The sequence below is a fragment of the Ptychodera flava genome, chromosome 9 (genome assembly GCF_041260155.1).
Source record: "Ptychodera flava strain L36383 chromosome 9, AS_Pfla_20210202, whole genome shotgun sequence".
Classification (NCBI taxonomy): Eukaryota; Metazoa; Hemichordata; class Enteropneusta; family Ptychoderidae; genus Ptychodera; species Ptychodera flava.
In genome coordinates this window covers 39,898,501-39,917,768 of record NC_091936.1, presented here as the reverse complement: position 1 = coordinate 39,917,768, position 19,268 = coordinate 39,898,501, and the positions used below count along the sequence as shown (strand labels likewise).

Here is a 19,268-nt window from a genome sequence, read left to right as displayed (position 1 = left end):
TATAGATATAACAATCTTGAATCTGTATATGTGATCATTTGTTTATCAATGTCCTGAGTGAGTAATCAACTTCAAAAAGACTAGTGTGATGTTATTGCATACTTTCCTGAAACTAGGTTTCCATTCCAAAATACAAAATAGAATACATTGAGAACACTATCATATAACGGTAAGATACCAATCAAACCGTTAGATAAAGGTAGTGGAACAGCGGTTCTAGACGCTAATGGCTACATAAGGGAGCCGTCATTATTTACGGCCTGGAGGGTCGGAGGAATGTGAGGGTGGGGGTTTCACTCAAAAATTTGAAAACTTCAAGGGGGGTTGCTCAAAACGTGGAGAGGAAGAAGGGAGGTACTCAATTTCTTGTGCGAAATAAATTGAAACACCTCTCAGATTGCACCATTGCACGCATCAATTTCTCAAAATTTTCAGTACGAAAGGGGGAACCCCCTCGTGCTCTCCCCTCGGGTATTCTAACAGTTTTACTTAGTAAAAGAACAAATTAAAAACACCAGTCAGATTGCACGAGACTGCACTATTGCAAACATCAATTTCTAAAAATGTTCCACGCAAGATAGGGGACAGCCCCTCTGACACTTTCCCCTCAGCCTCTCGCGTGTTCTTCCCCCTGTACTTTCAAATTCTGCCCAGTCAGATATCCTAGTGAAAACCCTATCATGATACCCATCAAACAATATACTATATGGTTGATACTGGATATATCGTGAGCTTTTGTATCTATATTTTGATGTTACTTTGAATTTCATTTTGTTGGCTTCACCTTTTTCAACCTTCATGAGATAACCGATGATAATCTAGCAGTGTACACCAGGAATTGAAAGGTCTTTACTATCGCTGTAGTTTGTAAATGTTACAATTACATAAATTGGTATTTAACTTTTCTAATGAGGGGGATAGTCAAAATAAATGAATTACAGAGAGGTTACTCAAATTCATCGGGGTTGGCAGGGGGTTACTCGAAATTTCGGATTATACAGTCTCTCCGTTGTGGAGTAGAGGCTGCACTGACACGCAGATTATAGCTATGGCTTACCGTGGCTAATCAGTACCAACGTGAAATACATACACAAAATACACAAAATACACTAAACGCAAACAACCAAGATATGAACGCTGTGTGAAGTCGCTTTTCCTTTGTTACATATATAAATATTTAAGAGCTAATTCTTCAATGGCGATGAAAATATAGATTTATTACATTTATGGTTGATAAGTATTACATTTATTGGTGGTTTATTTATTGCATTTGTGGTTGCCACTTATTACAATATGGTTGGTGTTTTCATTACATTTATGGTTGATTTTTGTTATATTTATGGTTGATTTTTGTTACATTTTTGGTCGATTTTTGTTATATTTATGGATGATTTTGTTACATTTATGGTTGATGTTATTATGAAGATTATTTATGGAGGTAAACAGGAAACTGTTAGCAAGTTTAGTGTGCACGCTAAAGAGCGATCGATTATCAGATACTTTTTTCTAGTTTCAGCTTCCGTATCGGTACGATAAACCGCTCTCCCCACAGGGAGCTGCAACAGAGCTTGTCCAAATCGCCCCGAAGATGGCAAAAAATTCCGACACCGTACTTTCGTGGAGAACTGGACTTTAAACATTTTCGGCTCAAGTTTATTCGCGAACAATATACAATATTTCAGAGCATATACACATGGGTTGGAGGAGGGTGTTCGTTTCAGAGCATACACACATGGATGGATGGGAGTGAGTGGTTCGTATTACCTTGTTGCTAGTAGGCATCTTTATGAAACAATGACATGTACAATGGTGTAAGCTGTGATTGAATCGTCACATGGTGTCAACGGCGATGAGCACATGGCATTTTTTCCTCCATGGTCCTATTAAGAGGATCTTTACGAGCAATTCAAAGACAATGCGGAAAGGACTGATCATTGAAGTGGAGCTGTCGTTATTCGCTTTCGACGACGTGTTTTTCAGGGTCATCAACTGCTCTTGTTGTATACTGTTTTTTTCCTTCAATTTTGTTTGTCAACTGAACAAAGTCCCCTGCTCACGTTTTAAAGACGTCGGGAGTTTTGTCACTTGTAAATATGGCCTGTTTCGTGAAACACACGTCACACACCGAAAGGAATACCAGAAATGTGATTTGGAGATCCGGTTCGCAAGAATCAGTCGTGTAATGTCTGTTCACTTCTTTTCGCAAGAGGAATCGAATCATAGACCTGTTGACCCCCTTGTAAATGCCAGAACCGAAAGGAAATCGATTTTGGTTCGGATGACAGCAACTGAGCGTTGTAATATGTGTACACACTTTGCCCATGCATGTCGCGTTTTGAAGAGCATGTAGAAGTTGCTATCATCGGTAGCAAACTTGATCCAGGGTAGAACTTCAATTTTTAATAGTAGCCTGCTGTTATGATATTGTTGTCTTTTTATCCCGTAAAGTTGTTTTCTCTCTCCTAAACATTTATCCCGATCTCTTTCCCTATATCTGACGATGATGAAGATGATGATGATGATGATGATGATGATGACGATTACATATAATTATATCTTCATCCATCAAATGAAGCCTGCTTTTCTCTCTGCCTCTCCTCATCCCCCCCCATCTCTATGTCTCTGTCTGTTCATCGCTGCCACTCTTTGTTTTTGTTTTCTCATCTGATGGCGTTCTCTCCGCATGTCGCTCTGTCTGCGTTGCAGTGGTACGCTTTGACTGTGTATCCGCTTCAAGGTCAGTGATCCAACGCCTGCCTCTCTGTGATTTTGTCACGGCAATGCTTTGCTCCTTATAGCTGAGTGGAAAGTGATAACTGCAATGTATCCCAAACGGAGCACACACTCAGTCAGTCAATTTTACGTTACAACAAGAAAACCTGTCATTGTCACAAAAGTAAATTTACATCGATGGGCTATGCACATGGACGCTGCAGTTTTTCAGTCGACCCCCTTGCCATTAAAGCAGGTCGTTTTACCCAAAAGAAACAATCGGTCACCATGTCGCCCACGGAAAGTCTCAAAGAACGAAAGCGTTCATGGCCCCTGTCAGTCTTGAAGGGGTCAGATATGTCAACTGCATGGAGTCGCTACTCTAGGTCTAGGTTCATATAGCAAGACATCGTTGTACGAACAGTGAAGATGTGTACATTCTCATATTCTACCTGCTTTAATAGTATTGGATAAATAAACATATTTATCGACTCGCAGGAGTATTTACAGTCGATAAAATTGTCTCGTGAATCTTTCGTAGTTAACTCCTGCCTACAGGTGTTTGTAATTCTTAAAGAGCACGGTAAAAAACTGCGTGGGTGAGGTCAGACCTTTGTTCGTCTCACTCATATTTCATTCGATTCTAATTTTCAAATCATTACATGTTGAGCAGGTTCAGAAGTTAAGATCCGAACGGATAATGCACAAATTTACTGCATGCATAACATTCCATAGATGTAGGAAATTTAACCTTGACCAGAGGAAGATTTTCAGTTTTGTCTACAGATGTCATGTTCTAGCTTTCTCTTCAACACATTTTGAGTAATGAAACAGTAGTTTATTAATGCCGTCGTGAGTGAGTGCGTGAGTGAGTGCGTGAGTGAGTGCGTGAGTGAGCGAGCGAGTGCAAGGGAATTGAAATAATTTTTTTTCTTCTTTTGAGGCTGCAAAACTCGCATAAGGTAATCTTCAGACTCAGTGTTTGTAGCTTTGCTTGCGTATCTGGACACCCAGTCTGACCATATGCTAGAGCAACGATAGACGGCTGTCGGAACGAGACTGGGGGACGGTCTTTTGTCAACTGCATGGAGGGCGAACTTCTCCAGGGAACCTAGGCAGATTGATGAAGTCGGGAACTGCTCCCTCTTGTCAACAAATCAGTAGCTGTAAACTATATTTAATCAACTTTCTCCTTTCTTACTTCGTTGTTTAGGGAGACAAAAGATAGTAACACGGACAAATTAAATGGGTTGCCGGCCATACGTGTATACGTTTCTGTACATCATGAGCTTGCGCGTGGTACATTGAGCCGCACTTTCTGGTGAAAACTCGCTTCAGTAGATTCTTTGTGTTTGTTCATGTGGGCCGCCACTCCCCAAATGACTTCATTTTTTTCATCTCGCTGGTTGACAGATTTCTGCCGGGCAAAGGACAGTGTCCTAATCGCGAACAAAATTGACACTCGTCCAGACTGAACAGCAAGTGTTTGGTCTTTCTTCTCGTAAAGCGGGTCCTGCGAAGGCAGAGAATTATAATGACAAAAGGGTTAGCATGGATCCGAACGCTGGGAAGTGTCTCGACTGGCTACTCTCCCTGACAAACGTACTGATGGTCCTACGTTTACACCCATTCACCCAGTGTCCCGTTCTGAGACTCTGCAAGTGCAGATTTGTAAAAAAAGATTTTCAGGTTATCGATCGTTAGGCCACATTGCAAATGTAAAATAGCACCTGTGTTCTGCTAATATCCTAGCAAGCAACCGATCCGGTACTATACTCGATGCGACGCTCAAAACCGTGAATCTCACCCTGCGCAAAGTGAATGTTATATTGGTAGTGTTGATTTAATGCTGTAAGGGCAATTGTACTTTGACAAAGTACCGCCTTGATCCAAGAAAATCGGATTGCATGATGGGAAGGAAAAATACGGCCGCTTTGTGATGTAATTTTCAATGAACACACACTTGATAATCACATACTTGGAGTTTTCAGAAGCGTTGTATGCACAATATAAAATCGTAATATTTGGTCGATAAGACAAGTGAATACCTTATTTCAAAGTCACAGTCACATATTATATCTAGAAAACCTAAGTCAGAAAGTTGTTCACTTATTTATTCGGCGGAATCGAAGTACATACATCAGTTCTAACAATTATGCAGAACAACATATGGAGTATACGTGAAATGTCAGTGAATCTCTCGTTACCACGGTAACGTGGCATGGTAGACAATAAAGCAAATATGTGCTCAGTGACCTTCGGTCCTTTTGTCCATGAATGTGTTGGTCACCCCTGACCCAAAGATCGCTGGTCGTGAATTGGTATTGTATAAAGTTTCTATAGCCCGATGTGATTTGAACATTTTCGAAAATCTCACAAGTCCTGCTTGAGAGTTAAGAAAAAAATGCCTAGGTCTGTGGGTTTGAACGTCGGGTATGGGGATACAGGGGGGTGCCTAAACTCGGTCTCATTTTTTGCAACACCATGCCCCACATGTCGATGTATCTGCTGCACAAGATGGTCTCGCGATAACACACAAGAATAATGAACATTATTATTCATCTGAGTCTGTAACCTATGGAGTTTCGTCGTACAGTATGTTTCGGTATCAGAGGACGCGGAGTCAAAAAACGATAGGTGTCATTGGACGCTATTTGACCTTTGACCTCATAACACCCTTAACGTCAACAGAGGAAAAAACAGGAGACGATTTTACACTTTTAACTTAAAAATATACATCTAAACATTCAATTCTTCACGCAGTAAATAATGGTCAGTCTAAAACCTGTGAATATGAGAGAAATTATGCTGTTGAATTACAATTTCTGGCAAGTGCAATGCGCTGGGCGGGTTGATGCTTCGTTCTGTAGCGGACGCACTAAATGCTGCATTACCAGTTTGCTCGCCATCGCGCGACGCAGTTCTCGACGGGCACGCTAAAAACCCTTTAATTTCGAGTTTTTTGGTAAAATTCGACGAAAAAGGTATATGATAATAGGGTTATTCACAAAATACCGGGATTTATGTCCTCGTGCATCGCACGCTTAGAATTCAGGTATTTTTTTTGAATAACCGATGATGATGATGATGATGATGATGATGATGATGATGATGATGATGATGATGATGATGATGATGGTACATAATTCGCATAGCGTCGTTCTAACTGAAAAATTAAAACCATTAACGCTTGGTGAAAGTCAAGTTAAATTTGAAACCATTTTTAACGAAAATCTAGTTTAAAGTAGCCAATGTCGCTAGCCTTTACCCTACAGGCCCTCTTAAATAAGTCTACGAAGGGCACATATTCCCGAGACATTTTGCGAGGCAAAAATCGACGCCTCTGCACTCATCAGCCGTCTCTGCTCTCAACGTGAAATGCTTGTACCAGGCAGAAGAATTTCTCACACGATAACTTGACACGTACTTTTGTCGACAGCCTAGTAAAACCAGATATGAACTGAAAATGCTCACGTGTTTCATTATATATTGAAGTTATGTGTAAATTTGAACCTTTGCCACATGTTTGCAACTTCATTGAAATTATCATGATCAACATAATGAACAATAATCACCGCCGATTAATTCTAAAAGGTCATGAAGTATACAAATATGTAATTAGCTGAAATAAAAATATTAAAGTTATTTGACTGCTCTTATTGTATCACCACTTTATCTAGCAAGTGTAATTACTGTTGGCCAAGTCCTTCAAGCCGTATATGCCTAGCTGTGAAAGCTCATTAGATATGCAAATTATAAATTAGCTGACATGAAAATGTGAATGACTTTCGATATTGTTTTGACCTAGTACCTGGTATAATCATCAATGTACATAGCATGTTTTGCCAACTTTGATCAAGTAAATCCCGGTATATATCCCTAATAAGCAAAGTTCATTAAATATGTAAATTGGGAATTGGCTTAAGTAAAAATGTTTAATGACTGTCAATAATGTTGTATCATGGTATCTGCAATATGTGTAGCAAATTTTGTCAACTTTGGTCAAGTCAATTCAGACATATATCTCTAATTAGGAAAGATCATTAAATATGCAAATTAGGAATTGGCTGAAGAGAAAATGCTTAATGACTTTCAATAATATTGTATTATAGAGTCTTTAATGTACATAGTAAGTTTCATCAATTTTGATCAAGTCAATTCAGATAAATATCCCTAATTATGAAAATTCATTTAATATTAAAATTAGGTTTTGGCTGAGGTAAAAATGTCTTTTGACTTTCAATAATGTTATACTACAGTACCTTTGATGTATATAGCAAGTTTCAACAACTACAATCAAGTTAATTCAGATATATATCCCAGTAGAAAATAATCCACCCCAGGCCGCAAAAACTGTCCAGTCTCTAAATCAGGACTGAGTATTTTCAGAGATATTCAGGAATCAAATGATAGTGTGAGTTCTTCAGATTCAAAGATTCCTTATCTCTGTTTCATCCCCTCTCCTGGAAACATGGAGAACATCTGAAAGCAATGTGTCTTTCATTGTAAAGATACCTGGGATTTAATATACTTTCTAGTTAGGACTTCCGTCAAATGAGCAAAGAAAACAGGACACCACTATTTGATAAAGAATTATTTTTTATTATCATTATGCACAATTTACTCATGCACACTTTCCTGCTTTCACCTGATTGTCAATAAAAAAAGATGAAATATTTCATTAGAGAACTAATGTTTTTCATTAGAGAACTAATGTTTTTCAAAGTTACCAATATTGTAAATTCTCTGTGGCTGCCATACTGTTAACACATGGGAAAAAATCTTTCCCAATTAAAACACTCTTGTTGCTATTCTGTTTTAAAAATGCTTCAAAAAATACAGACTGAATAGAGCCAAGACTTGATGAAAGAAGAGAGTTTGTTTTGAAAAATAGGTCTGTAAGATGTATTCTAGCTTCACATAATACGCTCTATCCTGAAAGCCAGAAATAAATAAAGATGGGAGCAGCTCTGCCCTGATAAACATGTATTATATTAGAAAATTAAATATGCAAATTCGGAATTGGCTGAAGTACAAATGCTTAATGACTTTCAAAAATGTTGTATCATAGTGGATTCAATACATGTAGCAAGTTTCATCAACCTTGGTCAAGTCATTTCAAATATGTATTCCTAATTAACAAAGTTCATGAAATATGCAAATTAGGAATTGGCTGAAGTTAAAACGCTTACTTTCAATAATGTTAAATCATAGTATCTTTAATATACATACCAAGTTTGGTTAATTTTGATCAAGTCAAATCAGACATATATCCCTAGTCAGGAAAGTTCATTAAATATGCAAATTAGCATTTATCTCTCATGTCACCCCTAAACGGTTCCAACTGCTGATATATCTTGGTGTGATCAACATTTGTAGCAAATCTCATCAAATTGTGTGAAGTCATTTTTAATATATATCTGTTTTTTCTAAAATCATTAATTATGCAAATGAGCAAAAAGTATGCAAGCCACACCCACCAAAAACTAATCAGTTCTTGCCATTTGCTAACTGAATATATGTAACAGATTTGATTCTGATCTGATAAGCCGTTTTTAAGATATCGGACCAACAGACAGACAGACAGACAGACAGACATACAGACAGACAGACAGACAGACGGACAGACAGCCAGACAGACACACAGACAGACAGACATCGCTGCGACATATGCTCACGTGTGTAAACACGTGAGCAAATAACGATGGTGCGTATGCGCGTGCGTCAACAGCGCATCAAGAAAGCCCCACTTCCTTCGCGCCAACAGGTGGCGAGTTGCAAAAATACGAAGTGTACAACACCTTAAAATAGAGCATTAGTCAATGAAAGAAATGCTCATGACCCGGTTCTTTGACATCGACGCCGTTCATGTGCGATTGCAAATGTAAGTACCATTGTACATGTAATCATCGAATGAACTGGTTGTAAGAGTTATTTATCGATAGTCACCCCATGATTTATCCAGTCACGTACCTGCGCTCAGTTGTGGTTTCCGATTTCTAACGATCGCGATTCGCGAAGTGCATTTCCAACTTATGCATAATACATTGGGAAGCGCTAACAGACATCTCATGGGAAAGCTAGGCGGGAGAATTCAGTGGGGATCTGAAAAATCTGACACTGTCTGGAGGGGACCTATAATATTGTGACTGCACTGGGAAGGGGCTTGAAAATATAATGAATGTCAAGTATGTACCGTGTTTATGAAACTTTCCTGAAATAAATGTTGATTGAATATTTTCGAAAAGTCATGAAAAATTAACAGCTGCAGTATTTTTATTACAGTGGACATTAATAATTTTAAAATGTTGTAAATGCACAATCTGTCCAACAGCAAAAAATACAAATCAATGTACTTAGTCAAATCTTCGCCTCATTAGTTTAAATTTGCAACGTAAACTTCCACCGGTGGATTAAAGGTTCTGTAGACAGTCACATGACTTGATAAGAAAAGAGGAATTAAAAGAAAGTCATGTGTTTGCATACATAATAGAATTTTTGAATTATGAACGTACATTATATGAAATAAAGGTGGATGAATACATTGTTAAGTGTTTTGACTAAATGACGTGCTTTAGAATAGAATGATATGTTTTGTCACGGAGAAGTGTACAACTTTACTGGGGATTGGAACAAGAATCGGCTTTCAGATGAGCTCGTATAAAATCGTTATCGGTAATTACTAATTCACGAGAGGAGTGTCGCCTATCACGCTGACGATCATAAAAAAATCATTGATTCCTAATTGCTCTTCGGTCTGCTGCAGCCATGACGTAAATATATCAGATCTCGGATCACGATTACGGGTCCCGTCAATATATCGGTCCCTTTTGTATCGTCAATGCGACGAAATGGAATCAAAGAATACATCGATGGTCCGCTGCGAGTATGATATTACTCATTCATTGGTTAACCGTGAGCTTTGGCGCTTTTTAGTGTCTGTGTTGACATGTGTACTTTGAGAAAATTAAAAACACCCCATCAGCATGGAAGCTATGTGACAGAGATATGATAAAGTTTAAAACCATGCCCCGACCAGTATCAACAGGAGAGAGTTTTTTTAAAAGAGAACTAAAAATCTTTACAGGACAACGTAGTGAAATGCAACAAGTGACAAACACCAAGAATAAAACATTAATTTTAAAACTTTTTTTTTTCAAAAACTCGAAGCAAAAGCATCAAAGCATTAATGTCCAATAAAAGCTATAATCTAGCCTCGGAATGCGATTAAAATTGAAGGCACGATGACCCTTGGGGACAGATATTCGGAATCTAAAACGTCGGCAATTCTTTCCTGATCTACCACTCGTGGAGGGGCTCATCTTAAAGCTCTTTGAGGAAAAAGTTTGTTCGCGGTCTTAGATTTTTTCCCCCATAACACGATTGGAACTAATTTGGGAAAATTGGATGGTGAAGTGATGTCGATTTAATCTACAAATGTAATCTCATCTGCTTTTCTTTTCACATTACTCACTTGCCTTTATGAATAATTTGCAATATTGCAACATTCAGCTATACGGCACCTAACACTTTTGAGAAATTTGAAAAATATGAAAATCCAATCATTCCAAATTAGTTCCAATCATGTTACACATCGATGGTGGCCGTTTTGAATTTCACATATCGGTAAATACACGGTAATTTATGTCATTTGTAGTCCCTACCAAACTTTACAAGGCGTCCTCTCATTCAAGTTGTCATTCAAGGTTTAACAAGAGAATGGTTGAAAGTGTCATTGAGGAAAGTTTAAGCAAAAGTTTAAGTTTTTCAGTTTCCGGCCGCGTAGAGTGCCTTAAACCGTGAATTGCTGCTGGATTTAATTCTACCACCAGGTTCATAAAACGATCCTTTCTGTCTCTTTGATGGGTCATGAATGTCTCAGTGGAAAATCGGTTGACTGTCAAGAAAGGTGTTAATTAATCTATGTCAAATTACAAGGCATAGACATTTGAGAAGAGCGCGGGAAGATGAGTCAATAAACATTTAAAGTAGTACACGCCTTCACATGAATACTTTCAAGCCATTCTCTACCAAATCAAGAATAAAAAAATAAGGGTCACCGTGCAAATTTTGTTGCCATGGAAACAAGTTACCTTAAACTTACCGATATTTGAAATTAAAAATGGCCGCCATTCTTATATTTTTTCGACGGACAAAAACAGAAAATAAATAATATTTATTTCAAGAGCTTAAAATGAGCCCACACAAGTAGCATATCTGAAAAGAGTTGGAAAAATTTGAGAGACCGAATATCTGTCCCCGAGGCGTACACAGCCTCTTAATATGTAATTTGTCTAACAGCACCGCTTTGGCGACATGCGACACATCATAAAATCATTGCATTGTTGAGGGCAGTTAACAATATATCTGAGAGGCCCACGGCTCCATTACTTTGGTGAGAATTTAAGTGTACGCAGGCTCGTAGCACAAAACGCACTTAATCCTCGGGAATACTAACTAGATCTCGATGTCATGCGTTTTCCCTCATTAAAAGTGATAGAGCTCTTGGATAAGCGCACGCCAAGAATTAATCCACCGCACGTGTAGCATCTTTCTGTCCCTACGTCATCTGTTGAAAGCCATTAGGCATGATGGACAGGCAGGAGCGGGAAAGTTGCTCGATTTCCCAATTGAAATTGACGTTTGTCGATGGCCATGGGGTGAATTCTGTGTAACGCCTTTTGTCATGTTAAGGGTTCGTCCACTGCCCCATCGCTAACGGCATAACCGCGTTGTTGCCATCGACGGCTATACAAGACACAATGGCTTCGACATTGACCGATAAGCCTTTATTCCACGTGTCGTGTTCCCGCTTTCTTTTCTGTCCATGCATTTTCTGGGCTATCGAAACATTGCCCCTACAGCATTTGTTTGGGGGAAACAATACTACAGTATACGTTAGAGGGATCACATCGCACAGTGAGCTCCAGACATGCTTCGTTACGTTGACCTGCTGTATAGGGCAAGATCCAAGAAAATCACTTTAGTAGCGGCAAACGACCGTGTCGTAGAAATGCGCTGGTCGCTGGGGGCTTTCTGTACCATGCCAATAATTTGACATTCTTCAGATTTTTTACGCTGTAACGAATGTTTGCTCTGTTCTGGGCTTCACTGTGGACCCTAAACCACTGATCTTACAGGTAGTCCTAATGTCACTCTTGTTGCAACTTCGGAGACGGCAACTTCAAATTGTCAGAGATGTCAGCTGTGGGCCAGTCGAGGCCCAGGAGACGTCAAAAAAAACCTGAAAGTTTTTAAAAAACACCATTCAGTGCAGTCTCCAAGGCGAAACACTGCCGCGTCGACACATCTGAGGCAGACCTGTTACTGATCAAATGCTGGACTTTTAATAAAAATGGCCGACGGTTAGAGGGTCAGTTAGGGTGTCACTTATGAACTGCTCTCTCAGGACGGCGTCAATGTAATTAACCGGTCAATTGTTTCAGAGGTGAAGGCACGTGCCCGGATCGTTACGCATCGGTGTACTAACAATGGCAGCCATTGCCTCTGCGTCGAATCGGAGTTCTTTCCCAGCGCTCCGAGAGATTAGCTCAATTATCGTAAAGTCAATTGCTGATAAAGTGAACATCACCAACCACTTGAGGGTAATGCGACCCGCCTCCTAATACCTCCCACACGACGTAGGAACCGAAAAACCACTGCACATTGTCTTCTGCCTCGATGTAGGGTCAGCTAGACCTACGACTCTCTACCCCATGCCCCCCCTCGCTCTCTACCCCTGTCATAAAAATCAAACAATCCACCTATGCGCCCCTCCGCTCCCCTCCTAATCGTTGTCCCACCGCCTGTCTGTCCAACATATCGTCCAGTGGCAACTCAATTAACAATATCCATTCAATGAAAAAACAAAGTAGGCAAAGAAACTTATCCACCTTCTAACGTGTTAATGATGTGTAAATAAGTTTATCAATATGCATTTAGCACCCCCTGCAATAGACTGATACAAACAAAACGATAATGTTCTTTGTTCAGAGCTTGGTAATAATAATTTCGGTGGTGGCGTTCGCCGAGTGCAGAGCTGTAGTATCCCACAGTCAGTCATTAAACAGATTTTTTCCTGTGGTTTTATTTTATTAGTAGTTCAAGTGAAACCAGTTTGCATAATTAACTGCCTAAACGAAAGTATGAATATTTTGTATCTAATTTGATTTGTTCGTTTGTTTGTTACGTTGACAACTTGTGACACTGTCTCTAACGATCTGTGCGAATCTGCGACGTATGGTCTAACGAGTACTTTTTGTGAACGAGTACTTTTTTGCTGTGAGAGACTTACGGTTCAGAATTTTTTTCCTAGCGATTATTTCACGTCATCAAAAACGTTGTACATTCACTTGTTCTTTATTCGTTTTTTCGGATCTTTGGGAAAAAAGCAGCCAAATAAACTTTCGTCGTCGCTGTCATCAATGAAACCAGAGACAATGTGAGGGTAGTCCAAGGCTCAAGACGAATATCCTTACTACCTTGTGAACATGGGCAGACCACGGTGATAGAGGGACCGTTGGCAGACATAGAGATAACACTTGGTGACTATCACATTGATCCTGCATACTGTCTCAGGTTCAGTACTTCGTGGACGGAAACGAGTATTTACCATACGGTTTAACAGCAAATATACAAACATAAAGACTATATAGCTGTATTAGAAGTTAAATAAAGCTTAAAAATCAGATCGAACATGACGTTTGGCAATTTACGAAAAGTAGTAGTTGTTTGACCATAGACAGTAGGGGGATACCCCCCCCCCTCTATTATCTTTGGTTTGGCGTTGCAAGACTAAAAACTGGCCCATTCTACAACACAGTCAGACACTTGCCCATCGTCCAGTACGTCCCTCCTCTACGTACCTCATCTTGTTAGCCTGAATAAAGACAGTCACTATAGACTGCATTACGGTTTTAGGTTAAAAAGAAGTTAAAAGTATCGAAAACGGAAACGCCGTTAGAAGAGTGTCACATATCTGTAAAACAATTTTACCTTCTCGGTTTATCTGTCTGCGATAACCCCCTCCTCTCCAACATCCTACCACCTCCTAACATCACGTCGTTCATCTGGCCGATTGGTGGCGTGTCTTAAGAGTTATTTGACCTCCTCTATCTAACCCCTTCTATCACCCCATGTCCCGTCTACTGTCCAGAGGAGTAAATCATTACAAGTCTCATATTTGTCAGTAATCCCTTGCAGCGCCCCCTTACCCCCCAACTATTTGTCATCATTCCCTCTGCACAGGACAAGAAACATATAAACAACAAAAATATAAAAAAACACGAGACATCGCCCGTCACCATTCTGGGCACGTACAACGTTTGAATGAAGTCGCTAAACCAAATATAGTTTGTGGATCAGTTAAAGGTCGGGCTAGGGTTTCTTTGTTCCTAAACACACGTTTGCTTTTAAGCGATCGTTGGACACGCTCTGTACGGTTCTAAAATCGCAGTGACTACATGCATCAACCCGAGAGAAGAATGGATTACGCCAGAATTAAGTTCATACATCGGAGATGTCGAAAATTTCCACCGAATTGAATTGGTGTTGAAATAAGTTGTGACAGAAAGGCGCACAAACAAACGCATGGGTGTTGCTTGTCGGTCAATTCCTCATACATTCAGAACCATTTCATCAGTGACGGATAAAATTATAGCAAATACGTTTCGGGCGATTTTGTAATTTATGTGTTCAACATGGTCTCAGCTTCGGGCCTTTACTCAGCACCGTGTTATTTTGCGCCTACAAACGAATAACAAGAGAGACTTTATGACACTGTTGTAGATAACCCGATTAGGAAACACGTGCAGCGCGTTAACTGCGCATACGATATGTTTGGACGCGACGACGTCCCCTGTGGGCACATAGAGTACGTGTAACGCCCGTAGAGTAGTTTTCCCACATACGGAGCGTTCCCGTCTTTTACATTATATCGAACCCGTTCTCTCTCAGCCCTCCCCTCTCAGCCTTTCGCCAAACGGAAAGATATTTCCCTACCTGCCGTTCAACATGACGACCGACTCCTAATTACAAGCGGAGAGGTAGCCAACATTCCCGAAAATTTAATTATTCGCGTACGTGCGTGAGTCATACAGCGGATGGCTTAAATCTGACGAGAACTTTATTACAGTTGTCAACACACACTTTCAAATGTGCATTTCCGGTTTACCCCTAATTAGCCTCTTAAAAATCAATTTAAGTAATGCTCGGATTAATTGCCGTAAATGATAGTGAATCAAATGTATCTCAGCTCGGAGTTATTTTCCTTCGTTCGTCAACAATGCCGTGCAGCGAGACTTTTGATAGTATTGGTGGCACTTTCTGTTATGAGTAATAGCCATGATTTCTTGCTCCATTTCAGGAGGAATTTATTCAGACTTGTATTCAAGTCGTTGTTGAAAGCTCGCATCCCTCGCTCTCATGACAATAATAACTCAGCCTATTAGTAAAAATTGTGTTTCAAATAAAGCAGTTTTTCAAATTTACAGGGAAATTACGGTGTATCGATTAATGCCACTTGTTTTGGAACAGATTGCAAAACAAGCAACGGTTCGTTGTTCTAAATTTTAGAAGAAAATGGCGCCGGAAATACTTACGGCAAGACACATCCGTGGTATGGCTGTACGCTGGTGATTACACTGTTAAATCGGCCATATAGCGACTACACTGCAGATTTCTATCAAAACCTGTTCTTTATCTAGACGATTCACTCAACGTTTAAATTATTGACCAGTGCGCAGAAGTGGAGCGGAATATCCCAATGTCTACTAGTATGGCCAGTGTTATGGATATATTGTCGCGATGAAACATACATATAAATGCACACTTGTTACCTCAACGGTACCCATATATTCGTATTGAAAATACCACTTTTATGAGGTCGTACCTCACATAAATGAACATCGCCCTTCTCCCCGTCTCCATCTCCCCGTCGCTCTGCATTAATAGTCACCGCGCAAGCAGAGACGATGTGAAAAATTTTCGAATCACTGAGCTGATACGAAACACACCCCCGATGACAATTACTCTTCCGAGTGACTCGGTGTCTCACTGAAACTGCCAATAAGTGAATAAACAAAGTAGCGTGCTTCAAATTCAAAATATATAATTTCTTGAAGCTTTGCAAGGTTTGAAAGCCTGGCCAAAATAATATTCTTGCACCTAGGTTGACAATTCTTTCAACCCACCAGTGAATAGAGCTTTAGAGTATGAGAATTGTGAGGATTGTCGTTACTACTTCCAAAAGACTCGGACCATGTGTCACATGACTGGACCTTCCAGGCCTCCGGCCACACACTGAGATCACATGTCACAGATTTAATCTGGAAGATCTTAGCAAAAGGAAAATCTTCGTTGCCGAGAAATGCAGGAAAACAGTGTTTAATGCAACGACAGTCAAGTAAAGTACTGTACCACTCGGAGAATCTCAGTTTTTTTCATTCGCTCTACAACAATTGCTCATGTGCGCATTGTGTGGAACAGCAGTTTGTCACACATAGGTCCTCCGTCGGACACGTACCGCTCACTTCTGCCGACGTTGAAACAGTTCAACAAAAACAAACAATGAAAGTGCCGGTGATAGGGAGTCTCGAGTAATCTGAATCGAATTAAAACGTCGTTTTGTTACTATCTGGCACCCCTCCACCCGCGTACTCAGCAGAATCGGAGGGGTACCTGGGGAAACCAACGCGGATTGAAGGACATGTGACGCATACAACAGCGGGACGTGCGCGACGCCAAAGGGGATGCATCCGTCGATGAAGGGCGTGTTGAGTGCGCTCACAATACGCTCCTTTTTAGCACCAATGGAGTTAAGTCCTGTCAGTGCACCCTTCACAATATCTGGAAACCATGCTGACAGTTCCGTCCTACCAAAAAAGTTGGTTCTCTCGAAGACAACTGAACAACCCGAACTGACTTAAACGACCATCTCAAGAGACCATCAACGCACAGGCTAGCCAATGAATGCCGGGGAATTTTATCACTCCTCGACATTCGGACACGCACCACACCGTCGTTAAGATGCCTGAACTCCCTAAGGTGAAAAGTCAAATTTAAAACCACACCATATTTCAAGAATAATTATCTGAGACTCACACACAAAGTATTCTCTTAAATCTGATTTTAATAATTTACAAAATAAAATATTCATTTAAAAGAATGACAGCACAAATTTCTGTTTATAAAGCGCTTTATAAATGACATGATATAACGTCTCAGTTAAAAGTCAAACAAAGACGAAATTGTAGCTCAAAAAAACTCTTTAAAACATTCTCTTGAAATTGCGTGTGAACATGTTCTTACGTGTACAATATAAAATTATTACAGAATAGGAAATGTCGTTTTCCCTTGAGTTCCCGTGCCTAGCTTGTCTGATATCGATAATGGGGTATTCGTTTCCCTGGGAAGAGAGACGGTATTTCACAAATGAGTGCACATATAACATAGCTGTGCCTAAAGAATCTGGCGTACTTGGTATGGTAGGTCATGCCACAAAAACCCATTTCTACCCCTGTTTTTTTGAAACGGGAATGCTATTCAGAGATTAAAAGACACGGAAATAATACAATTCACACGGGATGCTTTGCGTTTGTTCTTAACCCCTATGACTAGATAATTGGAGAAAAAAACTGAAAATCGGTAACCCACTAAATGCCGTGCGTAGAAAATAAAAGGGACGTGTCACTCCGTTTGGTTCAGATATTACATTGTCTGATAGAATGCATAGGATAGTGAATAGTCAGCTCCTCGGCTGGAAGACCAAAGTAAAAACCAGATTGGTGATTCATTCAAGAGGACAGTGAGTCAATCATCGTATGATATGTACAACTCGAACAGACACTCAATGCAGACCTTCCTAACAGCAATGATTGGTAATTGGGTAGGTGTTGTACTCGCCTGAGTAGCGTATACATTATATATACATCAGAATGTACTACAGAATTGCACGTAAATAGAGTTCAACTGCATGCCTACCATTTTACTAATGGCCGGGCTCTGGACTACTGTCTTCGGAATGACCGCCGAAATCGGCGCCGGAGTTCGACTTTGAGTTCAAAGAAAAGTTAGTGAGTTGCTGACTGAAATTTTGCAGATTTCGAAGTTTGACCTCATCAACATCTTTGCCCTCAAGAACTTCTTTGAGGAAAGAGATATAAACGATAGCAAGTTTCAACGTCTCGATGCGAGACAGACCCTTCTCGTACGCAAATGTCGGCACCTTCTTCCTGAGTTCGTCAAAGGCCTCGTTGATGTTGAACATTCGCCTTCTTTCTCGGATATTTGCAGCCTTTCTCTGGGCGCTGTTTATAATCCTCTTCCTCTTTGGCTTCGGTTGCGACTTGGTACACTGTCGTTGGAGGGTGGCGTGTTCCACTGGCAGTTGGATCGGGGGGAGGGAGTCAAGAACGGTCGTAGGGTAGGGAAATAGTAAACTGCTGAAATCTACTACCTGATTCTCGGAGCATTCGACGAATGGAGCAGTGTTTGGCGTCGGGGTCGTGTCGTAGAGCAACTCTGGTGATGGACTTGGGATCATGCTTCCCTGCTGATACGGCCCAGTCTCGGGACTCTCCCCAATCGCACTGGAACAGACATCCCAACCAGCGTAGTGGTCGAGAGTGGTGGCGTCATACCAGTCCTGGGTAGCAGTAGTTGGTGACGAGAGTATAGATGTTACATCGGCGAACGCACAGGCGGAGCTGTAAGCTTCGTTGTTCTGATTGCCAGTGTCTTTTCTCGGTGAAAACTTCATCTTGGGCTTCACAAACGTTTGAAAACGGACAGCGATCTGCTTTTAGTACTGCAGTAGCAGAGTGTTTTATCGATGGTCCAGCTCTTCACAATAATATGGGTTGAGCGAGGCAGTGCTTGGCTCGTGGGCGCTCTAATGCCTACTCCGTGGCACGCGACCTTATATAGACACTCCTAGGCACGGGCTTGCCGCTTGTTCACTCAGTTCGGCGTATTGTAAGCGTGATTTGCAAGGTAACAAGTAAGAGTATAATAGATTCGAGCATCACGTCACTTCAATGAGAATACAATAGGAGCCTATTTTCTAAACATACCCCGTGAACTACAATCCTGCTGATGTTAATATGTTGGCACGCTTACTCGTTAAGAAAAGGGGCGTGGACTACGTCATCAGAACTTCCTATTGGCTGACGACTTATCGCCTACTTAACATATATCTAGGAGTTGGTCAATTTAAATAACAAACACTTCTTCCGCTTTTGGCATTTGTACATATCCTTACCCCCTCGTTCCAAAGCAATTAATCAAAAGGCATTTAATTTCTCGTCAGCGGGCACAGCCCCTTGTCTGCCACACCAAGCTTTCAGCTGCCGTCAGTTTAAGCGAGCCAACGTCAAATCATGAGCACATATTTCTAAAATTCTTGTTGTAAGGTACGCGTTGATCCTGACATGACGAATCGTCTGCGGTCATTTAAAACCACTGAGATAAACTTTTTTTACCTCCGTCTTTAAAACTTAAAACGGGGGTAAGGGTCGTTTGGCCTGGAATTGTTGAATGATATTAAAGATTTTGATACA

General features: G+C 40.5%; 1 protein-coding gene across 1 annotated transcript; it reads right to left on the bottom strand.

Annotated features, from left to right (window-relative positions):
• Window positions 1–16,822: 16,822 nt before the first annotated feature.
• Window positions 16,823–18,784, bottom strand: LOC139140963 (uncharacterized). The gene has a single exon (XM_070710479.1). The coding sequence runs from the start codon at window positions 18,467–18,469 to the stop codon at window positions 17,699–17,701; it is 771 nt and encodes a 256-aa protein (XP_070566580.1). The 5' UTR covers window positions 18,470–18,784; the 3' UTR covers window positions 16,823–17,698.
• Window positions 18,785–19,268: the final 484 nt, after the last annotated feature.